This window comes from Sturnus vulgaris, chromosome 27 (genome assembly GCF_052056855.1).
Source record: "Sturnus vulgaris isolate bStuVul1 chromosome 27, bStuVul1.hap1, whole genome shotgun sequence".
Taxonomy (NCBI): domain Eukaryota; kingdom Metazoa; phylum Chordata; class Aves; order Passeriformes; family Sturnidae; genus Sturnus; species Sturnus vulgaris.
The window spans coordinates 2,619,881-2,643,971 of NC_142269.1; the positions used below are offsets into that span (position 1 = coordinate 2,619,881).

At 51.3% G+C, this 24,091-nt stretch overlaps 2 protein-coding genes across 10 annotated transcripts in view; one reads left to right on the plus strand and one right to left on the minus strand.

Moving 5' to 3' along the window:
* The window catches only part of TANC2 (tetratricopeptide repeat, ankyrin repeat and coiled-coil containing 2), a 165,359-nt gene extending 145,231 nt beyond the window's left edge, over nt 1-20,128 (plus strand). For 7 of the 8 annotated variants that reach the window (XM_088179585.1, XM_088179584.1, XM_088179590.1 and 4 more), the window contains 9 exons: nt 3,000-3,133; nt 3,731-3,854; nt 5,620-5,795; nt 6,651-6,783; nt 7,336-7,365; nt 8,251-8,342; nt 9,821-9,967; nt 11,543-11,643; nt 12,489-20,128. In XM_088179585.1, the coding sequence (XP_088035711.1) occupies nt 3,000-3,133; nt 3,731-3,854; nt 5,620-5,795; nt 6,651-6,783; nt 7,336-7,365; nt 8,251-8,342; nt 9,821-9,967; nt 11,543-11,643; nt 12,489-14,496 (2,945 nt within the window). In that variant the 3' untranslated portion in view covers nt 14,497-20,128. The remainder of the gene's footprint in view (nt 1-2,999; nt 3,134-3,730; nt 3,855-5,619; nt 5,796-6,650; nt 6,784-7,335; nt 7,366-8,250; nt 8,343-9,820; nt 9,968-11,542; nt 11,644-12,488) is intronic. The other variant, XM_088179588.1, reaches the window with a different exon arrangement.
* A 424-nt stretch (nt 20,129-20,552) lies between these two features.
* CYB561 (cytochrome b561) lies at nt 20,553-23,639 on the minus strand. Of its 2 annotated transcripts, none has more exons than XM_014889426.2 (6): nt 23,516-23,639; nt 22,590-22,797; nt 22,313-22,411; nt 22,115-22,218; nt 21,880-22,037; nt 20,553-21,289 (listed from the first exon to the last, which is right to left on the minus strand). In XM_014889426.2, exons 2-6 carry the CDS (start codon nt 22,789-22,791, stop codon nt 21,091-21,093), a joined length of 762 nt encoding a protein of 253 aa, XP_014744912.2. In that variant the 5' UTR covers nt 22,792-22,797; nt 23,516-23,639; the 3' UTR covers nt 20,553-21,090. The 2 variants fall into 2 exon arrangements, with proteins under 2 accessions (XP_014744912.2, XP_088035719.1); XM_088179593.1 differs by lacking the exon at nt 20,553-21,289 and adding an exon at nt 21,296-21,457.
* Nucleotides 23,640-24,091: the final 452 nt, after the last annotated feature.

A 24,091-nucleotide genomic window follows, 5' to 3' on the forward strand; every position in this document is an offset into this window, starting at 1 on the left:
CCCAACAGGTAGCTCTGATATTCCCAGCCTGCCTGTTTCCATCTCTGTTGTCCCACACCTCTGCCCCCAAAAATGCCAAAAGCTGGACTAAACAGACATCTGGGAATTTCTCTATCAGAGAGGGGGTTCTGAGTAACTGGGACAATTGGGAATGTGGATTTGTGATTGACAAATCATACACAAACTGGGGAGCCATCTCAAAGGACTATGCACTTACACATTAAAATTGGTAGTAGGTAAGATGGGAAAATGAACAAAAATGAGCCAACCATCAAACTGAGCAGTCTTTTGTCTACATGAAACAAGTCTGTAAGTTCATAAGAAACTCAAGACTCTCTTTCACATAACTGCATTATTATTATTATTTTCCCAAAAGTAAAAGAGAGTTTAAATAAATTTGGAGAGAAATGCAGGTTTCCACCTAAAAATAGTTATCTGCTCTGAAAATCTGAATCCTGGCTTGTCTGGGTTTTGATTCTCGTTCTCATGTCTCGTCTTCCAGAGCAGAGCCGAGTGCCTGGCTCGATGATATCAGCCTGATATCATCCAAATGGCAGTGCCAAGTGACATCATAAGTTTAGGAATTGCTGACAGCACACTATAGCCAACTCCAGATGGAGTATTTCCCCCGGGACAAAACTAATACCAAAACCCAGCAGAAAAGTGTCTGAGTCACTTATGTTATCTCCAGAAGAGATGGAGGTGCAAGAAACATCTCCCATCAAACTGTTTGTCTTGCTGCCGGGCTGTGAAACAGATACATGTGCAGGATGGGAGCAGTTCAGTGATTCCTTCTCCAGATAAAGTTGTTTTTCTACAAGACAACACAGCAGCAGAAGCAGAATAACACTGTTGCAGATCCCTGCAACAGGGAGGTGGCTTCACATTGTTCACTGGTCGGAGATGAGCACATTCACACCTGAACCCAGTCTCAGGTTCTGTTTGGGCTGTTTTGAGAAGGACACCAGTTGTTGTGTGGTGTTTGTGCCAAGATTTGGTTAATGCACGGTGAGTAGTCCTTCTGGCACTAGTCCTCATGGAGAAGCTGCAAAATGAACATTGCTGTTTATCAGCACAGGAGCCTGGTTGCTGCTCCGTGGCTGGGCTCAGTGGACTCACCTTGGTTGTGCTGGGCCATGGGAGCTCTCCAGCCGACAGCAAAACTTCAAACCAGCCCATTTTCATCCTCCTTAGTTCCTCCTGGACGAGCAAGGTCTGCCTGCTCAGAAGCTTTTGAGCTTCTCTTGAGCTGGAGCTGCCAAGGACAGGCTGGAGCCACGTACCCACACCAGTTGCTTGGACCCTGAGGAACAGCAGCAGAAAGAGTGTCACTGCAGGCAGAAGGGATTGCAAGGGAAAGTAGAGAAATCGTGGATCAAATCATCCTGTTTCACTAAAGTCTTCTCTCAAGAATATTTCCTAACAAACACCAAACACTGGAGTGATTTACAATATTTTCATTGTTGCAAACATAAGTAATTTTGATGTAAAATACCTCAAATTAACTTGCAACATTTCAAGTGCAGGCAGGTTTAGAAGTAGAACCCAGCAGCCCTGCATGCCAATCCCTCTGCCTCCTTCTATATTTATAGCTTACGTTTAAAACCCACATGGATCTGATTATAGATTTTGCAGAATGTTCTGCTTCTGGCAGCAAAATGATTTTTCTTTTAACTCTTGGTGTCTCTCAGCCCCAAGAGAAGAAAATTCAGCCACAATATGGAAGAGAATTGAGAATTAATTAAATCCCTCAACATTAACAGTGTTGCAGTTGGAAACCCATCAACACCTTGTAATCAGCCAACCCACAGAAATGTACTTCAAAGAAAAAACAAGCGACATCAGTCAGAAATAGACTCCCACCTTCTGCTCCAACTCCTACCAGAAGCAGCAGAACGTGGAGCCAGTGCTGAAGTGCACAGAAAGTTAGGGAGAGGGAGGAACCAGAAAGTCTAAAATTAATACTGAGACAAGTCACTGGCAGGTCCTGAACTTGGAACTATTTTCAGATTGAATGTGTGGTCTCTAACTCAACCACACTCCTGAGTTAACAGCACATTTTGTCAGGGAGAGAGCTCTCAGGTGTTGCTTCTCCCCACCTGTAATATCATGAGCATATGAAAATGAAAGATATTTTTGGGTTTACACAAATTCCCTGGCTGGTAGGATCTGCCTTGGCCAAAAACAAAGCCCAGAAGTCGTGTTCTTCTTGGAAAACAGGTGAACAAATCCATTTTATTTTGCTTTCCAGTTGTTTCCCTGGTTTCAAAGATCTACAGACTAAAGTGGGATATGGAAAATAGAAGTCCTCCATCTGGACTACGCTGCTCTGTGCTTGTTTGGACAAAGGAAAGCCACAAATGTGACTGACATCAGTGGCTAGCAGGATCTGTCAGTGCCTCCTTGATCCCTCACTTGCTCCCTTGTAGTCATGGTGGGATGAGGCAATGACAGGCTGCAGAAGGTCCCCTCAAGTACCTGAAGACCTGTATTTTCTCTGGATACTGTGTCCCTACTCAGATACAGTCACCTCACAGCCCATGGCTTTGGCAGCAGGGAAAGCAGAAACACATTCGTGATCACATTTCTTTGTAGCTAAACCTCAGTCACAACTTTAACCTCAGTCACAACTTTAACCTCAGGACACCCCTTGAGCCTCAGTTGCAAGTTCCTGTAGATTATTTTATCCTTGCTGAGGTTCTCATCCCATTTCACTGTGACTTGCAGAAAACAATAAGAGCTGATTGTCCCAAGCAGCCTCGTTCGATGACATTACGTAAACTTTTCTAGAAGAGTTGACCTTTGAGGTAACTAAAATGACAGGAGTTGACACTGTACCGATCCGGCCCATTTTCTTTGTTCGTTTTCCCTGCCGTAAGATCGGTTTGGCATTTCGGTCCCCATGGCTTTGGCATCCAGCAGGAAGCCCCGTTTGTGGCTAGCAGAGCGCTGCACTGGGCGTGTGGCCGCTCCCCTGACTGCTCTCCTCTCTCGTGCAGCTCTGACGGCGGCGGCGGGGCGCGGGAAGCTGGAGGTGTGCCGGCTGCTCCTGGAGCAGGGCGCCGCCGTGGCACAGCCCAACCGCCGCGGCGTCGTCCCGCTCTTCAGCGCCGTCAGGCAGGGCCACTGGCAGGTCAGTGGGGTCCTCGCTGCTCTGGCCTGGGGTGGCCAGACACGGTGGGTCAGGCCATCCCTTCCGTCCTGCTGGAATAGGCGTGGAGAAGACAAGCGCCAGCTCTTTTGGGGAATGGTCAGAGCAAAAATAAGTGTTTGTGATGCTTCTGTCACCCCCCAGCTCTGGCTGGCTACAGACAGCTTGGCTTAAGTCCTCTGTTATCATAGAATCATGGAATGGTCTGGGTTGGAAGACATCTTAAGAGACAGTCTAATTCCATCCCCCTGCCATGGGCAAAGATACCTTCCACTATCCCAGGTTTCTCCAAGCCCCATCCAGCCTGGCCTTGAACAGTTCCAGGGATGGGGCAGCCACAGCTTCTCTGGTTATCTCGCCATTTGAGAAGCAAATGGGATGCTCACGACTTACAAGAACATTTTTCCTGTCCTTATACCTCCCTTTTTATAATCCTTAGTCATCCGCTCAGCAATCCCAGAGGTCTCCCAGAGGGTGGGAGTTTTTAGAATGTGGGGTCTGCTCTGCTCTTCCTTGGCTCTGGCATGTTCTTAGCTGTGGCTCCGTGTGTCAGCTGTGTCCTGGCTGTGTCTGTTGCAGATCGTGGATCTCCTGCTCACGCACGGCGCCGATGTGAACATGGCAGACAAGCAGGGCAGGACGCCGCTGATGATGGCAGCGTCCGAGGGACACCTGGGCACTGTGGAGTTCCTGCTTGCACAAGGTCAGAGCACGAGCTGGGAGCTGTTGGGGACCAGCTGTGGTACAGCCCACATTCCATTTGTTTCCTGTCTGACTGCCTCAATAGGTCAGAGAGGCCTGAAGGATGCCTTTGGAGCCAAAGAAGAAAACAGCTGGGGAGGGGTCTGGAGCACAATGAGTGATTGAGGGAGCTGGAAAAGGGGCTCAGCCTGGAGAAAAGGAGGCTCAGGGGGACCTGCTGGCTCTGCACAACTCCCTGACAGGAGGGGGCAGACAGGTGGAGGTCAGGCTCTGCTCCTAAGGAACAAGGGACTAGAAGAAACAGCCTCGAGTTGCCCTAGGGCAGGTCTAGGGGATGGAAAATTTCTTCACTGAAAGGGTTATTCAGCCTTGGCATAGGCTGCTGAGGGCAGTTGTGGAATCTCCATCCCCGGAGAAATTTAAAAGATTTAAAGATGTGGCACTTGGAGACATGATTAGTGGAGGACTTGGTAGTGCTGGGGGAGGAGTTGGAATCAATGTTATTAAAAGATCTTTTCCAACCTAGATGCCAACCTGTGATTTCCAGCCTGTGATTCTGCTTTGTCATCCCTGAGCCTGTACCTTTTAGCCCATGTCCACCCTGGCATTCCTGATTGCCCCAGATGCTGTTTGCCTCCTCCCCCACTGACACTCCATGCTGTGTTGAGAGCTCTGACTGGAAGTTTCTGAACACACCTGGAGCAAACATTCCCCTGCTGTACTCCTCCACAAATAGCTTGTGCCAGCAGGGAGACCTCTTAGTCTGCTCTCAGCTGGACAGCCTGTGCAGACCAGGCATGTGTCAGCTGGGATGAACAGGAACGTTTAGGACATTCACATCATTCCCACATATGCTGAACATTCTAGAGTCAGGGAATCTCATGCTGGGAGGCTTAGAGTTTGCCTCCAGGAGAAAAGCACTGCAGCAGTAATTCATCCCAGCTGCTGGCAGGAGCATCTCGCAGGTAGCTGCAGCTCCTCGGAGGAGCAGAGCTGCTGCAGATCATCTCTGCACACTCCAGAGCCAGAGCCATGGCTGTGCCATGGCAACGGGAGTTTTCTGCATGCTATGAAGAGGAGTGTTCACTGAGAGCTGCTGTTCAGCTCTCATATCTGTATCCATATGCTGTGTGGAGCAACACTGACCCGTTGGTATGGCAGCGCCATTTCCTCATCCAAGAAAACGTCAAGTCCCCCTCTCCTTGGCTTGCAGTTGGCAGCAGTGTATCCCACAACGTTGTATTTATATTGGGTAAAGTTCAGGGAGGAATACTGCTGGAAATTGTGTACTTTTGGGTAAAGGGGAGGGGAGTGAAGAAGGGAAAATATGTGCTTTTTTAGGAGAACTGAGCTGAATTGACTTAATTCCCCATGGTGACCTGCTGAAACAGCGAAATTATCTTCATCTCTGACTCAGGCTGGAATGGGGTTGGATTAAATAAAAAAAAAAAGCGGTTAAAAAGATGTCTCAGATGAGGAAAATCAGATCCACCGTGCTGCTCAGATGTTTGCCAGGAAAGCCCTCAGAGGTGGGCGTGGAAAAGTTTGCAGCTTGGTGTGAATCAACTCGTTTGCCACAGTTCCCATCAGTGTATTTGAAGTTGCCACAGAGGGTGGGATCTGTGGTGGGAGAAACATTAATAAAGGAATTAATAATTGTGTACAAAGCGCTGGGAAAACAAGCTGTCATTGCTGAGCAGAGGGTTTGTGGTAAGCAGTGCTGAACAGCGGAGAGCTCTGGAGTCAACTGCTGCTTGTTCTTTCAGGTGCCTCGATTTCTCTGATGGACAAAGAGGGCTTGACAGCCCTGAGCTGGGCCTGCCTGAAGGGCCACCTGCCCGTGGTGCGTTCCCTGGTGGAGAACGGAGCGGCCACGGACCACGCGGACAAGAACGGCCGCACGCCGCTGGACCTGGCGGCGTTCTACGGCGACGCTGAGGTGGTGAGTGGCCTGTGCTGCACCCACAGAAAACGGGCACCTGGCGTCAAAGCCATCAGTCCCTGCGGTTCTTGATGTAGCAGTGGTGTAGCCATAACCACGTGGAGTCCTGGCCCTCTGTATGGGAAGGTGCTTCCACAGAAGCAGATCAGAGAATCCCAGAATGGTTTGAGTTGGAAGGGAACTTAAGGACCATCTCGTTCCACCCTGTGCCATGGGCAGGGACACTTTCCACTACCCCAGGATGCTCCGAGCCCTGTCCATCCTGGCCTTGAACACTTCAAGGGATGGGGCAGCCCCAGCTTCTCTGGGCACCCTGTGCCAGGGCCTCACCACCACTGCAGGGAAGGATTTCTTCCTAATATCTAGTCAAAACCTACTTTTTTTTTCAATTTAAAGCCATTCTCTCTTATTCTATCGTTCGAGGCCCTTGTCCAAAATCCCTCTCCATCTTTTTTAGAGCCCCTTTAGGCACTGGAAGGGGTTCTGAGGTATTCCTGGAGCCTTGCCCTTTCCAGGCTGAACAATTCCAATTCTCCCAGCCTCCAAAACAGAAGTGCTCTAGCCTTTGGAGCATCTCCATGGCCTTCTCTGGACCTGCTACAACAGGTCGATGTCCTTCCTGTGCTTGGGGCCCCAGGGCTGGATACAGCTCTCCAGAGTCTCCAGAGACCAGAATGGAGTAGAGGGACAGAATCCCCTCCATCGACCTGCTGCCCACCGTGTACCCTCGGACCCCATGGAGGTGCTCTTAGTCCAGGCAGTGGAGAAGGGCTAGCTTCTGCTAATCCTTCATCCCCAGCAGTGTGTGGGGGTCTCACTCAGGACCAGGAGTGACTATTGGGCTTCTCACTGCAGGTTCAGTTCCTGGTGGACCATGGGGCCATGATCGAGCACGTTGACTACAGTGGGATGCGGCCCCTCGACAGAGCAGTGGGCTGCCGCAACACCTCGGTTGTCGTCACCCTGCTGAAGAAAGGAGCAAAGATAGGTAGGAACAGGGGGACACTGCCATCAGCTCTGTGCTCAGGCAGGACTCAAGCAGTGGGGCTGGCATCCTAAAAAATACAAGTATAACCCAGAGGCAGCCTCGGCCCCAGCCGCTGCTTCACACTCCGGAAGCAGATGGCAAGTCAGGACCACTTGGTTCTCTTTAGTAAAACGGGGAGTTCATTTTTTTTCCTGTCGTATTACTTAGCAGAAGTTAATCAATAAACAACTGTTTCTTTAGCAAGGTCTTTCCTCTGGTAATGCTTTTTCTATCTTTACCAGTCTGAGTTGCCAAGTGTACTCTGTCCATGCCTTGCTGTGAGCTGCTGCGTTCACTTGCTCTGTGTATGCTTCCAGACCTCAGTGTACCTGCACTGCGCCACACAGCTGCTCACGTTACGTTTTCCTGTGAAAGGGGATTTTGCTGGTGCATTGGCTTCCTTGCTGCCTGCCTCTCACAGCTGCTTTTTTCCTTTCTTTTTTTTTTTTTTCACCTTCATCCATTTTTTTCCCCCTCTCTCCTACAACTTCTTGTTTTCTCCTTTCTTTGAAGGTTGTCAGACGTTACCGAGTCGCCCACGAGGTATATCTCATTGCTGTCAGCATCAGCTTCGATCTGATAGCTTTGTCAGCCTTGCTTTCTCCTGTTTGATTTAGCCTGCATGCGTCCCCAACACCTCTAATCTTTTAATTTATCTCACCTTCAAATAATTTTTTAATGACTGTTGCAGAGAATAACTTGAACTCAAAAACTAACCTCCTTCCCCCAAAACGTACTGAATCTACTTATAGAATATTGTTGACTTATTCTTCACCCACACTAATGAGCTGTCCTCAAATTTTTGCCACCCCTTCCCTCCCAGTATTAGTCCTTGAGATACGAGCTGGCTCTGCAGGGTGGCCCCTGTGCAGAGTCAGTGTCCCCAGCCCAATGATGCCTTCGGCACCAGCAGCATTTATATAGGACCTTTCCCTTGTCATTTTTTCTGCCTTACTGGATTTTCTGCTCTAGTCTTTCACATCTTGTGAAGCTGGAAATCACAATCCACTTAACCACAAACGACCTACCAAAGTGCAGATTCCCTAGTACATTTCCATAGATTTCAGTTTAGAAATCAATGGCTTTTATGTAACCACTCTGATTTTTCCTTTAAATACAGTTTGTTTCCCCCATGCCAGCCTGTTCCACATTCAGCACTGCCCTCTTGTGGAAACAGCTCCATCCTTTCCCAGACCATTGGGATTTGCCTTAATAATTGCAAGGGAAAACCATTGCAGATGGGGATGACATTAATTTAGGTGTCAGAGGAATTGTCAGCTCAGTCCTTTGGAACACTCTGCCCTTTGACCATGCCAAGTTGTTCTCTCCAGCAGAAATTCCCACCCCAGGGTATTTTTTTCCACCCAGCTTCCTACCACCCTTGCATTGTATGAGTTCTTTACCCATCATGCATCCTGTACACTACAGGTCCAGCAACTTGGGCAATGGCAACCTCCAAACCAGACATCATGATCATCCTGTTGAGCAAGCTGATGGAGGAGGGAGACATGTTTTATAAGGTGAGAAGGGTGGGTTTGGAACGTGGAACAGATGCAGCTTGCAGCATCCCTTGGTGTGAGGTTTTGGCTGTGTTGGGTCAGTGGTTGGTTCTCCCAGCCTAAACGATTCTGTGATTCTAATGCTGCTGCCTTAACCCATGGCAAGTAAAAGCTCCTGCTCACAGCATTCCCTGTGCTCCAAACCATTTGGTTTTGCTTAGTGGGGTTGGAGAAGAGGGGGTCGATTGCCTAAATCTGTAACGAAGCTGAAGCAAAGCCAAGTTGCTCTGGATTGGAGCCAGCATTTCATTTCCTCTTTGAAACAGCAGGACCTAAGTGTTTGTTGGGAGTGCTGCTGCCATTGCATCAAGTCTGGCAGCCTTGTCATTACCTAGTGGGCTCACTGTTGGGAATCAAGGCAATGGGATGGAATACCCCAGAAAAACTCCTGGAATAAACTTCTTGCAATGAAAATAGATTGTCAGGACACAGCTGGCTTTGTCATGTCCTTTAGCCCATGGGAGCTATATTCCACTGTTACAGTTAGGGAGTCTTTTTTTGCTCTGTGTTTGTTTTAAGTCGATCTTTAAAACCTGGGGATTTGCACACACATAGAAATTGTGCAAGTACAACAATGATTCACTGTGAGGCTCTAAGGGTGAAGCAGAAAATATGCAAAGCTGGCATTGTAATAGAAATTACCTGCCATAGATACATGATACAGCTGAAAAACCTGAGTCTACAACTTTTTAAAACTCGCTATTTGTAGCTGTAAAATTTATGTCTGGGTCATAAGGAACTGTGTGTGACCTAGATCTCATCCTGCCCTCTTTCTCTCACCCTGCCTGCCAGCTGCCCCCCTTCAGGGTGCACATTGTCCCATCCCAAAATTAGTTGCCCAAAATAGCAGAGATGAGTCACCTTTGAAGGTGACTGTTGCATACCAGTAATTGTAAATGGAACTCAGTTAAGAGATTTAGATGTAGAGTTTCAAACATCTGTAGTCCAGGGAGGTGAATCTCACCCTGTTTGTCCAAGTTCAGAGCCACAGCAATGCCATAACATTTACCTTTGCTATTGCAGAGGCTTCTCAGAGCTGCACCCAAAGTCCCACAGTTTGTGCTCTTTACCCTCCTGGATGTGTATTAAGCTTTGGGTGGAGGGGTTTCCAGGAATGGGTAGATGATCACCCAGCTCAAAAGACCATCCAGCCAAGAACCAGATGGAGTTGTATTGAGTTAACACCATTTCTCCACATTTCCTGCTTGGTGTGACAGCTCTGTATGAAGTGGGAGATCTCGACTTGCACAAGGCATCTGCCTTTCCAGCTCAGATGTTCCCTTGATCAAATGTTCTGCCCTTCCTTTCTAGGAAAGAGCTAAGTAGTGAAGTTGTGCTTCCTTAGTCACCTAAAACATTGCTGGGGCTGGTGAGTGAATTCTCTGCAGGGAAGTAAACTCAACCCAAGGATGATTTTTGATGTGTTTTCCTTCTAATAGAAAGGTAAAGTGAAGGAGGCTGCCCAGCGCTATCAGTATGCTCTGAAAAAATTCCCCAGAGAAGGGTTTGGAGAAGACCTGAAAACCTTCCGTGAGCTGAAGGTGTCGCTGCTCCTCAACCTCTCCCGGTGTCGAAGGAAAATGAATGTAAGTGTCCCCTCTTTTCAGGGGCTTGAGCACAGCCCAACAGCTCTGTGCCTCTGCAGAGACTCGTCACCCCCCAGCCGTGCTTTGGCCTCTCAGATCTCTCCTCTCTGTGACCTGGTTGTCCTTCACAGAGCACTGACATTTCTTAATTCCAAAGCAGTAGTGATTTAGTATGCGTTCCAAATGATTAAAAATTCATTGCTATGTTTATAGCTCTTTGAACTTTTTATTACTCCCTTTTGATGATGATGTTCATATCGTCACATGGGGGTGGAGGCATTTTCCAGATTTCTGGGGCAGCAGTGAGGAGGAGCCAGGAGATGTGCTCCTTTGAATACTAATTAATTTCAAATGAAGGAGCATATGCTTAGGGGGTTAGCACTTCCCCAGGGCAGTGACTCATCCAGAAACACCTCCACAAGACTCCTTCTTGTCCCAGAACTTCCAGATCCCTGTCACTCTCCCCACTGCAATCTGGCATCATCCAGCAACCAGCTCGTACAGATGCCTGTTCTGCCAGCCTTCCCTGGCTTGCAGTGGAGGTGCTTTCACTTCCACAAATTAAAGTCTCCATAAACTCAAAAACCAACATTGCTGAGGTCATAAGCGAGCAAAGGTTACACTGGAGGGGAAGGAACTTTGAGATACCTTCATTTATCTTTCTAGGAAGAAAGATGGAAAACAAGGGGAGTAAAATCTTATTGCTGGTGAACAAACACAATTTGAAGAAAAAGCGTGAACCTTCTCTGTAAATCAGCCAATTCACAGCTTATCAACTCCAGGTCTTGTCCTGCTTTGAGGATAAGATTTTTGGCTTATAATTAACTGGGAAATGCCAGATAGAAAATTTCAGAGCGTTGTAATTGCTCCTGCAGTTTTTGCACCTATAGATGAGACCATAAAGGTATCTGTCTCATGACTGCATTCCCAGTTCAGTTTGTTGGCCAGTAACTCCTCAGTAATGGCTACTGCAGGTACAAACAGAAGAATAAGGTTCCCCAGGCAGGGCACGCCCGTAGCAAGAGCTGGCTTCACAAGTTTTTGAACCAGTCAGGAGCAGCACTATTCAGTCCTTTCTCCCAGGGCTGCTCAGGACATAGAGCAGTGCAGCAATCCCAAACAGTGTCTGGCTGTGGAATGGAATCCTCCCCATGAGGAAGAGTTCTCCTTCACAAGTGCTGAGCTTCAGCTGAGCTTAGCAGGACATGAAGCATTCAGAACCAGGCAAGGGAGGGTAGTGACAGGTCCTGAGCCAGAGCTGATAACCTGGTCTCCTGGCACTGCCCCTGGAAAGCACCCAGAGCAGTCCCCTCCCACTGTCACCCTGCCCTGCTCCCAGACTACCCTCCCAGGAGAGCTGTCATGGAGAAGTGAGGAACAGTGGGATTAATATGCCATCATAGCTCCCTGTCTGTAAATGGTGTTGAATCTATGCAAAATACTCCAATACCATTAAGTTTTCCATGCAATATGAAAAAAAAAAAGTCCATACTAAGTTTGTTTTCTTCCCATGCTGTATGTATTTTTATTTCTAAATGTATTCAGTTACTTACCTGCATACCTATTCAAATGCAGGATTTTGGAATGGCAGAGGAATTTGCCACTAAAGCACTGGAGCTGAAACCGAAATCGTACGAAGCTTACTATGCAAGAGCGAGGGCCAAACGCAGCAGCAGGTGAGGAGGGACAGAGGGCTCACGGCTGGTAGAAGAGGAGGCCATTCCTTATTCCACTTGTGCAAAAGATTAAGTTGGCGCTGGGGGGGATCACAGATAGGAGCCTTCCCGCCATCTGGGTGCGTTTTCCCACATCACAGTCGTGTTCAAACCTGGAGTTTTGCTCCCGAGTGAACAGTGTCCCTGTAAATGACAACCCCCTTCCCAAACCCCCACCTCCCTAGGCTGGCCTTTCCCTCACAAAGGCTCCCCTGGGCTCACAGCCTCTGGCACATCACTTGAGTGCTTCATTCCAAAGAAGTTAGCCAAATCCACAGCAAAACGGGAGAGACCAGCCTTGCCCAGAGCGCTGACCTGTGGGAGCCCCTGAGCTCTGGAGCCAGGCCTGACGCTGGGTGGTCTCGCCATCAGGCAGAAGTTACATTTTCACTGGCGTAAGTGGTTGTAGCTGTGTGAGTTTGTTTACAGCAGTGGTGAGCTGGGCTTGCAGTGATCAATGTGTTGGTGTCCCCTTCGCTAAAACAGAGGTGACCCTCGTGGTGATGCTAGGGGAGTAATTAATTAGCCCCTAACGTAAGCTGCAGAGGCAAGCGTGTTTGCTAGTCTGGCTTGTGCCATCTCAGGACTGTGTTCCCTTCTTCTCCAGAATTTTCCCTCTGTTTGGATAATATAAATCCAAGGGAGGCCCATGAGGCAGCATGTGAGAGGTGCAGCAAGCTGTCGCAATCACGGATCTCTCCTTCAGTGACACGCACAAGCCACTTTATTCCCCTGGAATCTCTGAAAACAGTTCCATCCAAATCTAGAGTACTTTCAGTTCTCATTTCTGTTCCTTTGTCAAGCAGGCAGTTTTCAGCAGCCCTGGAGGACCTGAACGAGGCCATCAAGCTGTGTCCTAACAACCGTGAGATCCAGCGGCTGCTGATGCGGGTGGAGGAGGAGTGCAGGCAGGTGCAGCAGCAGCAGCAGCAGCAGCAGCAGCAACAGCAGCAGCAGCAGCAGCAGCAGCAGCAGCAACAGCAGCCACCACCACCACCACTCCCAGCAGAGCCAGAACCCGAAGCCCAGCATGAAGAGCTGTATTCTGTGCAAGATATCTTTGAGGAGGAATACCTCGAGCAGGACGTAGAAAATGTTTCCATTGGCTTGCAGACAGAATCCAGGCCAAACCAAGGGCTGCCCATCATCCAGAGCCCACCCCCATCTCCAGCTCACAGGGACTCAGCCTATATTTCCGGCTCACCTCTTGGCTCTCATCAGGTCTTCGATTTCAGGTCCAACAGCTCTGTGGGTTCACCAACCAGGCAGGGGTACCAGTCCACATCCCCTGCTCTGTCTCCGACACACCAAAACTCACATTACAGACCCAGTCCTCCACACACATCCCCAGCTCACCAGGGCTCCACTTACCGCTTCAGCCCCCCTCCGGTGGGGAGCCAGGGGAAGGAGTATCAGAGCCCACCGCCGTCTCCCCTTCGCAGAGGCCCCCAGTACCGCGCCAGTCCCCCCGCAGACAGCATGAGCGTTTACAGGTCCCAGTCCGGCTCCCCGGTCCGTTACCAGCAGGAGCCCAGCGGGGTCACCCAGCTCCCCGGCAGACCCAAGTCTCCGCTGTCCAAGATGACGCAGAGATCCTTCCAGATGCCCCAGCTCCCCGTGGCCGTGCCGCAGCCAGGGCTGAGGCTGCAGCCAGCCAAGGCACAGATCGTGAGGAGCAATCAGCCCAGCTCTGCCGTCCATTCCAGCACTGTCATCCCGACTGGTGCGTACAGCCAAGTTGCCCACTCGATGGCCAGCAAGTACCAGTCATCATCAGGGGACATGGGGGTCAGCCAGAGCCGGCTGGTGTACCAGGGCTCCATCGGGGGCATCGTGGGTGACAGCAGGCCCGTGCAGCACGTGCAGGCGAGTCTCAGCGCCGGAGCCATCTGTCAGCACGGGGGGCTGGCCAAAGAAGACCTTCCCCAGAGACCATCCTCAGCGTACAGGGGGGGCGTGAGGTACAGCCAGACTCCTCAGATTGGGCGAAGCCAGTCCGCCTCCTACTACCCGGTGTGCCACTCGAAGCTTGACCTGGAGCGTTCTTCCCTCCCCGCCAACCAGCTGGGCTCTCCGGATGTGTCTCATCTCATAAGGAGGCCCATCACAGTCAATCCCAGTGAAATTAAGCCTCACCCACCGACTCCAAGGCCTCTACTCCACTCTCAGAGCGTTGGCCTCCGCTTCTCCCCGTCCAGCAATAGCATCTCCTCCACGTCCAACCTGACTCCCAACTTCCGCCCCTCTGCTTCGATTCAGCAAATGGAGATTCCCCTCAAGCCAGCCTATGACCGATCGTGTGATGAGCTGTCCCCGGTGTCGCCCACGCAGGGGGGCTACCCCAGCGAGCCAGCCCGCTCCCGGACCACGCCGTTCATGGGAATCATAGATAAAACTGCTCGGACTCAGCAGTACCCCCACCTCCATCAGCAGAACCGGACCTGGGCTGTGTCGTCAGTGGACACTGTCATTAGTCCTACGTCTCCTGGCAATCTGCCCCAGCCGGAATCCTTTAGCCCACCCTCTTCAATCAGCAACATTGCCTTTTATAACAAAACCAACAATGCACAGAATGGCCATTTGCTAGAGGAAGACTATTACAGCCCCCATGGGATGCTGGCCAATGGGTCCCGGGGAGACCTCCTGGAGAGAGTCACCCAAGCCTCCTCGTACCCCGACGTCAAGGTGGCAAGGACGCTGCCCGTGGCACAGGCCTACCAGGATAACCTGTACAGGCAGCTCTCCAGGGACTCCAGGCAAGGGCAGACGTCCCCAATCAAACCAAAGAGACCATTTGTGGAGTCTAATGTGTAAAAGACACTTGTTGGAGTGAGACCCTCATGTTTTCAGCACACACTTCCAGGCTTGATTTCCATGCATACTATTATAATTATTATTATTATTATTATTACTATTATTATTTTTATTTCTCTTTGATAGCTACATGATCAAGTTTCTCCGGTACTTTATGTGGTGGTCAGACAGCCGTGCACGTGCTCCAGCCCTTTTGTTCCCCAGCTGACTGTGAAGCCAACATCAGCCGAGCCAGTATCGTTTGCCCAATTCCAGCAAAGGTCCAACCAAGATATCTTAGTCCATGGTGTGGGGAGGTCCAGAGATATCCCTACGCAGCAGGAGGTAACGAGCTCTTTTTCAAGAGACAATTGCCTTGGATTTAAATTGGTTTCTTTTGTCACAGTGATCTCTTACTCAACTCTGATGGGAATTCCTAGGGAATTCCACAGGAGCCTTTCCCAAGGCTGCATCCACAGGTCCTTGTGCCAGCCAGGTTGTTTGGCTCTTTGCCTCAAAGAGCAGATTACCCCCAGTGATGTGATGTAACAGCAGTAGCTATGCACAGCACCCACAATACCCATCCTGATTCTGCTGGTTTACAGCTTTCCTTCCTTATTTAACTTGTCATTGGCCAGAAGGGGTGGGGATCACACAGCACTTTGCTGCTTTCCAAGTACCTACCAGCTGCTCTCACACTGATTTCTTTGCTCTGGGGCATTTTACAAGCATTGAGGTTTTCAGGTTGCCCCTTTGTTATGTGTTTTAGTCAGCCAAGGAAATTGGCCAGGAGCCTCTTGTGCATGAGCTGGGATTGCCCTAACTTCTTCACAGTGTTGGCAGACTGCACCTCACCCTCAGCATTTGCATGGGGCAGGTTAGTGTTGGGGACCTCATCTGAGGGGGATTTATCACTTGCAAGGAAGAGCAAAAATTTGGTATTCAAAGCGCAAAATTGCAATTCTAAATTTTTTTTTTTACATTTTCTTATGATGAGGATGTAGAGCATGGCATGATGGTTCCAAAAGAGGAAGGGTCTTTCTGCCATCCCAGCCCTGCAGCATCCCTTCCCTCTGGCTCAGTTCTGTCAGGGAGCAGAGGCTGTAGCAAGGGCTATGCTCCTCTAAGATTCTTTGTTCCCAAAATCCTGGGAAGGGACACCATGTTCCATATCTGTACATGGTAGAGACCATGTGTTGCTTTTTGAGAAGCTGTAGTTAAGAGAGACCTATTTATAATTTATTTATGTTATCTATTTCAGGACATTTTCCAGTTTGGGTTGGTTTTTCTCTATTATTTTTGGTTTTGTAATCAAATGCAAGTCACATCAAGACAACGTGAAAAGCAAGGGCCGGTTCCAAAATCCTTTTTATAGGATTTTCAATAATTTTTCAATTATTTGCTGAAAATTTCTTTTGAGGTGGGGAGAAGAACGTCCTTTATGGATTCCTTTGTTCCTGGTGGGTTTATAATCTGCCTTTTCTGTTCTGAGGGTGAAGGGTGGGATGATGGGAGGCAGTGATAATGCTGTAGCTTGTTTTAAAGCAAACTAGTGCCTGTTGCCCAATGCCAAACCTCACTCATATCAACTCTTGGGAGCGACCCAGTGCTGAGCAGGGGAGTGATACCTCCAAAGGGCTACTGCCAATCGATTGCAAGACTTCTTGAACCAAATCATGGGCTCCAACCTCCATGGTGTGAGTGAGCATATCCCAGCGCCACAGCACTGCAGCTGCACCCATTCACACCAGCTCAGGACAGGGTCTGGAACTCCTTAAGCAAACCCTGGCTTCGATGGGGCTTTTCTTTTTCCCCTCTGTGTGGCTCAGCACATGTCATTGCTATTCCATTGCCTAATTTGCTCAGAGCAAGCTGGGACATGCACACCTTGGGCCAGGGGAGGCTTGTGTCTCATGGAGAGCATTTGGAAGGGGGGGGTTCCTCTATGACTTGTGGCAATTTTGGGGCTCTCTTGGGCCATTTGGTCTTTGTCAAAGCCAGTATTTGGATTGAGGTCAGTGTTTTCTTCCTTGGGGTGCAACCCAGTGGTGACTCTTTGCTTTATCCCAGGGCTCTGTAAAATGGGGGGCTGGCTGGGACCCCTTCAAGGGGGCGGGTACCCCATGGGGACACCCAGCTCTGTGCTTGGTTTCTCTCTTGGCAGAAGGGGTGTGATGGTTTTCTTTCTTCATCTCATTTTTAAAATAATATGCTCTGTATTGTAAGGAATAACCAATTTCTCCTCTGCATCCCACACGCCCATACCTGGGAGACGTATCCTGGGTCTGGAGCAGCATCAGTCACTTTGCTTAGTGCCTCCTATCCTCCAGCTTTCTGCCTGAGTGAGTGGCTTCCTATCTTTAGTTGCTTCTTGGAAAGGAAGAAGTAACCCAGTTCATTCCTGTCCCCGTTTTACCCGGGTGCTCCTCTGCACTGCCACGCCAGCAGGGTGGGCCAGGAGCAGTGACAGGAGAGCTGCCCCTGCTTGGCTTTCGCCACTCACTGCCTTGTGCTCCCAGTCCAGTCCTTCCAAACACCCCCCACAGCACTCCTGTGAGTAACTTTGCAATTTCTGGAGATCTTTTAAGGGAAACAGAAAACAGCTCATGCTTTTAACACAACCACAAAGCTGAAGATAGCTTGAAACACTGCAGCATGCAGGTTTTTCCACGGTTCCACGTGTTACATTTTCCACAGGATTCTTGCATTAATGCTTTTCCATCTGTTCTCTCTGTAAATGGGTGCACTTTACTGTTTGAATTTGTTACTATGATAAATACTGGATATTTAAGCGTGAGTAGTGTCTTCATTAGAAAAATAGCAAAACAGCTCATGTCTCTTAGTGTATTTTTCAAAAAAAAAAAAAGAGAAAAGAAACAAAACGAAGCAATGAATCATAACATTTATAGCACAAGGACTGACTCCTGTATATAAGCATCAACAGATTGAGTAATTTTTGAATACAAAAATATTTGCAGTGGTTTTAAAGCACTTCCCCAGCAATTCTCTTAGGAACAGTCGAGGCAGGATGGCTGCTGTGGTCACTGGGTGGGTAAGAAGCACATTTCTTCCTGGAAAAGCTCATTCTTGCTCAGTCCCCTATGTCTTCAAAGTCACGATTTGGTCTTTGCATGAGGAGAAGCAGAGGTCATTCTGTGTTGTGCTGGCATGGCCCCAGTGTGCTGGGGGGAGCACAAGGTCAGATCTCACCCCGAGGGTCCTTCATCCTCTACTCTCAGATCTAAGTTTGATAAGCCCAGGCCACACCGTGGGATCACACTCAGTTTCAGGCATTGAGCTGTCCTGTACATCTGTGCTATGTGTTTAATTACTTTTTGAGTAATTAAGATGCAGGACAATGCTGCCAGCTGGTGTCTTCATGCCCTCCCAGCTGCAGTGGTACCACTGGCAAGCCCCACCTTGGAGCAAGCAGGATTTACTGGGTAAAGCAGGTTCTTGATGACATTGAAACTCCAGTTTTCATTCTTCGGGTGCATGGGGAAGGCAATGCCAAAAGCGATGCTGAAGCTGGCCCCTTTCTTTAGCCAACCTTCCCACCAGGTGTCTCTCCTCTTCACCTGTGGCTGCTCTGAGGCCCAGGTGTGCTGCTGCAGAGCTGGAATCTTCTCTGCGAGCATCAGGTGTGGGTGTCTGCCCCATCCCTCAGTGGGGGTTCATTGGCTCTTGCTCTTCTCCCAGGTCAGGAGGATGCTGTGGTCCCAGGGAAGGGGACACCCACATGGTGGGGGGCTCTGCAGGGTCCCCCCAGCCAGGCTGGGAGTCGCATCAGAGGGCTCTGGACATAGTCTTGAGTGGGCATCAAAGTGCTTAGGAAAAGGAGGTTTTTACAAAGACAGATCCTTTGAGATCCATCTCCAGAGAAGGCAAGGCCTGGGCTGCCTTCTCTGTGTCACTGGGAGGACTGTGATGGCTCCAACAATCTGAGACATGTGTCTGTCCATCTGTCTGTCTGCTGTGGCACCAGTGCCCAGCTGAGTCTGTCCGAGCACTGAACTTTTTGGTTATTTTTCTTTAACCTGGCTGTGAAGAAAAACGTGTGGCTGGTGTGAACATGTGAGCGTGCATATGCCAAACACCAGAGTCATGCTGGGATTAGCTCTGGAACCAGGGTGGGTAGGAAACTGGGAGCGATTCAGTCTCCTTTACAAAGGCTGCTGTATATTCAGGGTTGCCCAGGAGAAGTCTAGCTAAAACCGAAGTGCCAGCTCTGCCTTATCTAGAGAACCAAGCAAGCCAGCGTGCCTGCTCGCCCTCCGCCTTCCTCGCCTGCGGGGGTCCCGAGTGAGCTGCCGTGAGCTCCTTGCTGGTTGGACTTTGCTGTGCTCTTGGGAATTCAAGGTAACTCCTCTACCGGGTTATCAGGGGTTGCTCAAGGGCTGAGGGAGAGAGCTGCTGTACCTGCTGGGACCTCTGCAAATCAATGCCTTCACCCCGTGCCGGCTGCACTGCGCAGCCTGGTGGGGGTGTGTTGGACACAAAGCACAATGGTTGAAAGTGAATCTGCATTTTTTTCAGCTTTGTGTGAATAATTGCTGGATTTTCATTCAATCAAACTCTTTTTTCTAATATAAACCACTAAGGGCTCAATTATTTAGCAAGATGCGTTCGTGTCCAACTCTTGACTATACAGCTGGATGTCACCACAGCTGGTACAGAGCGACCCAAGAGGTCACAGCGAGCGCAGCCATCATGGGGAAAGCCACCAGACACCCAGCCCACCACGTATCCTTCCTCCTCCTGCTCATTTTCTAGCTGTCACCGTGCTGGGGAGTCAGCAGCCAGGTCCCATCTGATGGGATCACATCCTGTTGTTGTGAAAACAGACGGCTGCCTTGCCAAAAGACTTTGTCCCTCGGGGTGATGCTGTCCAGGGATGGTGGTGGGGAGGCAAGTCACAGTAGGGATGGGTAGGTGGGAAAGCCTCGTGCCCCATAGAGCTGGGTCCCCACAGGTCTGCCTTGCTGTGCACTACTCTGCCAGCCACTGAGAGCAGCCCTGTGTGCTACATGAAGTTCACTGTGTTGCTACACCCACAACCCAGAGACTCCCGTGGACTCTGCCAGTGCTGCCGGGCTCGTCCCTGTCCAGCCTTTTCTTTGCCATAGTGTTGCATTCAGCGTTCCATCTCCTTTCTGTCTCCACATCCGAGAGGATCTGAGTTGGGTACAAACACGTCCACTACACCCGCCTTGTGCTTTGTACAACTCCCCGGTTGCCATCCTCTGAGACACTTGCTGGGAAGATCTTTAAGACACTTAAATTTTCCTTTAGCTTTTCTATAATTCTGATGTAAAGGACTTTCTCTCTGTACAGTATATTATCCAATGCATGTTCTGTTCTCTCTGATATATTGAACACCACACAGTTGTGATATTGTGCAGTGGGAAGAGCAGCCCCTGCCAACAGCAGAGGCCTTTGCCTCTCATCTCTAAGGAAAGAAGAAAACATATTTTTTCCTTTGCTGTATTTGCTTGAGCAGAGTTTTCTTGTCTGTACATGTGAGCTGTGAGATAGATGTGAAAAGTTCAAAAGAATGCATTCCCCTCCCCAATGTATACAGATTGTAATCTGTACAATGAAAACTGTATGTATGAAAAAATGTACTTATTTATAAATGGTTAACACTTGGAAATGGTGTCTGGGCTTATGTTTTTCCCACACTGGGGTCAGTGAAGGAGTATTCTGATGCTTCTTGGTGTGGAAATGATGGTGTGAGGGTTGGGTCTAACAGTCACTGCATGGGGGTGGGAACAGGGACTGGGAACCACCAGGAGCAGGAGGCAACACAGGCAGCGCTACTGCTGCCACCAGCAAAAGGTGTATAATAATATAGTGGGTAATAATTGTAACGCTCAGTGCAAGGCCAGATGCTGGAGATGTCCCCATGGGGTCCCTCGCTGAGGTCTGCAGTGCTGGACAGGACTATCCCACCCCTAACACCCTCCCACCCTCCCCAGCCCCTCAGGCAGCTCCTCTCCCAGCTGCCCTCGGCATGTGGGAGCTCGAGGGTGCCCCAAAACTCTGATATGGGGGGCAGAGTCAGGAGGAGGACAGGGTTAGCTGCAAACATTTATTAGTTTGGGAGCATCCACTGAGCAAACACATCATGCGTGAGGAGAAAACACTTGAGACACAAAGCTGCTGAACCTGCACCGGCATAGGGTCACTGCACCCTTCAGGGAGCGTCCCCAGCACGTGGCTGGAGGGTGAGGGGCTGCCAGTGAGTGGGACATCCCAGTGGCAAACATCTGCCCATCAGCACTGGGAACAGCCCAGTGCTTTGGCCACCCACAGTGCAGAAATCTCTGCTCCCACTCTGTCCCCAGAGCAGGAAGAGCCCAGACCCCCCTGTCCGTGCCCTGCCAGCCCCTGCCCTGCCCACAGCACTGCCATTCCCACAGGGCTGGGACAGGTTTGGGGGTCACCAGAGGCTGGACAGGGCAGAGCTTTGGAGGATTAAGGCCAAGCAAGTGTGAGTGCAGCAGGCAGCATTGCACCAAGCATGTCCTTCCCCAGCTGTCCTCCGGGGACAGGGTGCACAGGAACATTTCAGACATCACAAGGAGCCCATGCGGAGACCAGGAGCTCTTGATGTCACTGGCTCCCACCACCAGGGCTCTCTCCCTCTGTCAAGGTCTTGAAGTCCATGGACAGGGCCAGCTCCTCTGCCAATGGTGGGCGCTTCCACTCCTCCCGTGTCAACACATAGCCCACCACCAGCCCGAAGGCCACCAGCAGCACCCCCAGGGTGTTGGCCAGGATGCCCTCAGGCACAAAGTGGCTGTAGGAATCACTGCGGGGATGGAGAGGGATGCTCAAACCTTAAAGGATGGGTGGCCTGTCCCTATCCTGGCTGGGACCCTCTCCTCATCCTTCAAGCACACACCGTGGGAAAAGCCCCTCTTCCCAAATCAGAGCAAGAGAGGAGTGTTGGCATTTTGTTCGCTTTTGGGAGAGATACCTGGTGACAGCAGATGAAACTGGTGGCACAGTCCTGTACAGGGGCTATAGGCAGCCCAGTACCCTCCCTGCTAGAGAGAAGTGGCTCCTGGAGTGCCCCATAGCCCTGTCACCACAGTGCTGGGGCTGGGAGTGACCCCAATGTGCAGCTGGTGTCTGCAAGAGCAGAGGCCTCAGGGACATGAGTGTCCTGACTGGTTCTGCAAACACCTGGATGTGGGGAAGTGGCACTGGGCACATCCCCAAAGAAAGCTGTTGCAGGATCCCTTGTTAAACATCATCTGGTAAGTGACTCAGCAGCAGCAGAAATAAAGGCCTCAAGGGGAGATTGAAGAGCCACAGAGCAGAGCTTGACCAGAGACAGGGGCATCCCTCTGCTGGAGGTCTGGGGGGCCACCCCCTCACCCCAGCTCGGTCACCCACCTGATGTTGAAGAGAAGCATCTCAGTAATGCCCAACAAGCAGCAGGTGATGGAGAGGATGAAGATGGTGATGCCGAAGAAGATGTGCTGGGGTTTGTACCACCCTCTCAGCGAGAAGGAGGCACCGGGAAACAGAAACAAACCACAGCCCAGCAACCACTGTGGGGACATGGGGATGTCACAGGCGCTGCAGACCCCCTTCCTTCCCGGGGAACCAGGGGCTTCCCACCCCTTACCTGCAGGAGGTAGAGCACAAAGGTGGCCATCCCACACCAGGAGTGCAGGCTGTACATGTCAGGGATGCCCTTAGTTCGGTGTGACTCGAAGACAGCGATGATGCCTGCGGAGGAGAAGAGCCCATCACCACCAGGGCTACATCCTGCCCTGCCCATCCCATCCCAGACCATCCCAGACCATCCCAGACCAGCACTCACCCACGAGGGCGATGACCAGTGCCAGCCCATGGAGCAGTGCGTGCAGTGCCTTGGTGGAGCGCTTGGCTTCGTGCCTGAACACCCGGTACACCAGGAGAGCTGCACAGAGAGGGTACCTGAGCATCCACAGGGATCACCCAGCATGGCCGGGGGATGCTGGTGCGCCTTCCCCGTGTCTTCTGCCAGCACTTAGTCCCCGTCACTCCCTGCCCGAGCCCAGCTGCAGGCTTTGGAGGCTGCAGCTGGGACAGGGCTCGTGTCCCACCGCCCTGCTCACCGTCGCCTTGCAGGAACACCATGGCCAGCACCATGCACAGGGGGTGCGCGTTGAACTGCAGGGGGCTGTGCCAGGCCACGCCGCCCCGGTAGCGGCCCAGCCAGGCACCTGTGGTGGCCAGGAGCGTCAGGCCCAGCAGCTGCGACACGGCCACGTACGCCGAGAGCCCGGCGGGGCTGGGGGGCGGCGGGGCCCCGTCCATGGCAGCCTGCGGGGACAGAGAGGAGGGGGCAGCGAAGCCACAGTGGCCCCAAGCGACAGCAGGTCCCGGCTGGCCGGACCTGGGGTAGGGTCCTGCTGGAGCAGCTCCGGCACCTCTGCCCCACCCTCACCTGCCGCGGGGCCGGACGCTTCCTGCTCTGGCTGCGTCACCCACACCTGGAGGTGGCTCCAGCCGCCACGACACACCCGTCCCCGAGCTCCTGCACCCCTGCCTGCTCCTGGGCTCCTGTGCAATCCTCCTGTCCCTGCCTGCCCGCTCCAGTTCTTCTTCCCAACCTTCCTGCCCCTGCCACCCTGCTCCTTTTTTTCCACGCCTTCTACCCCTGCCTATGCCCTGCCTGCCCCATTCCTCCTGCCCCAGCCCTCCTGCAACAGCCATCCCTCCAGCCATACCCCTCCGTCCTTGTCCTTCTGTGCCTGTCCCTGCCCCCGTTCTTTTCATCCCCATCCCTCCCACTCCGTGTCCATCCCATGTCCCCCCCTTCACCCCTTCCCCAGCCCACCCACTCCCAGACCCCCACAACCCCCAAACCCTGAGAGGAAGGCAGTGCAGGGGCAAGCAAGCGGGGGTCCCTCCATGATAAAAGCAATGGCCCTTGGGGACGTGGGGCTGAGTGAACATCTGTGCTGGTGGGGGGACAAACACATGGTGTCACCAAACCACAGCTACACCAGAGACCCTTCCCATGACCCCCACAACTCACCTGCACTATGCTGTGTGCTGGGTTATCCCTCGATGGATCAGAGCCACCTTCACCACTGTCACAACCGCGTCTCCTCTTCCCTGTCACCTAGAGCCAGCAGGTCCTAGTCCCCAGGTCCAGCGTCCGCCCTCAGCCCTGGCCCCTCTGCACTGCCTCTGGGGAGGAGCCCCCGGCCAGCTGTGGCAGACGGACCCACGATGCTGCCAGGACTGGGGGAGCATGGAGAGGGGAATGCATTAAGACCACGCACACACTTTATTCCCAGCCACCTTTATTGGATCAGCCAGATAAATGGGTTAAGGGAATTGGTTTATCCCATTAAGTTGCACTGCAAAGGCCGCCTGTGTCCAGCCTCACTGCCTGGGGCCATGGGGTGTTCTGTGGGACAGGCAGGGGGGCCAGGCTGGAGGGCGACAGCGAGAGGCACCAGCTCCCCCATATCACAACAGCCTCCCCCAAACTCTCATCACACCGAGAGGCTGCTGGCACATCTGGGGGTTGTAGCCCTGTCCTGCCCTCCCACCAGATGCAAACATCTGGCCCTGCTGGCACTCACACAGGGCAAACACAGTCCCC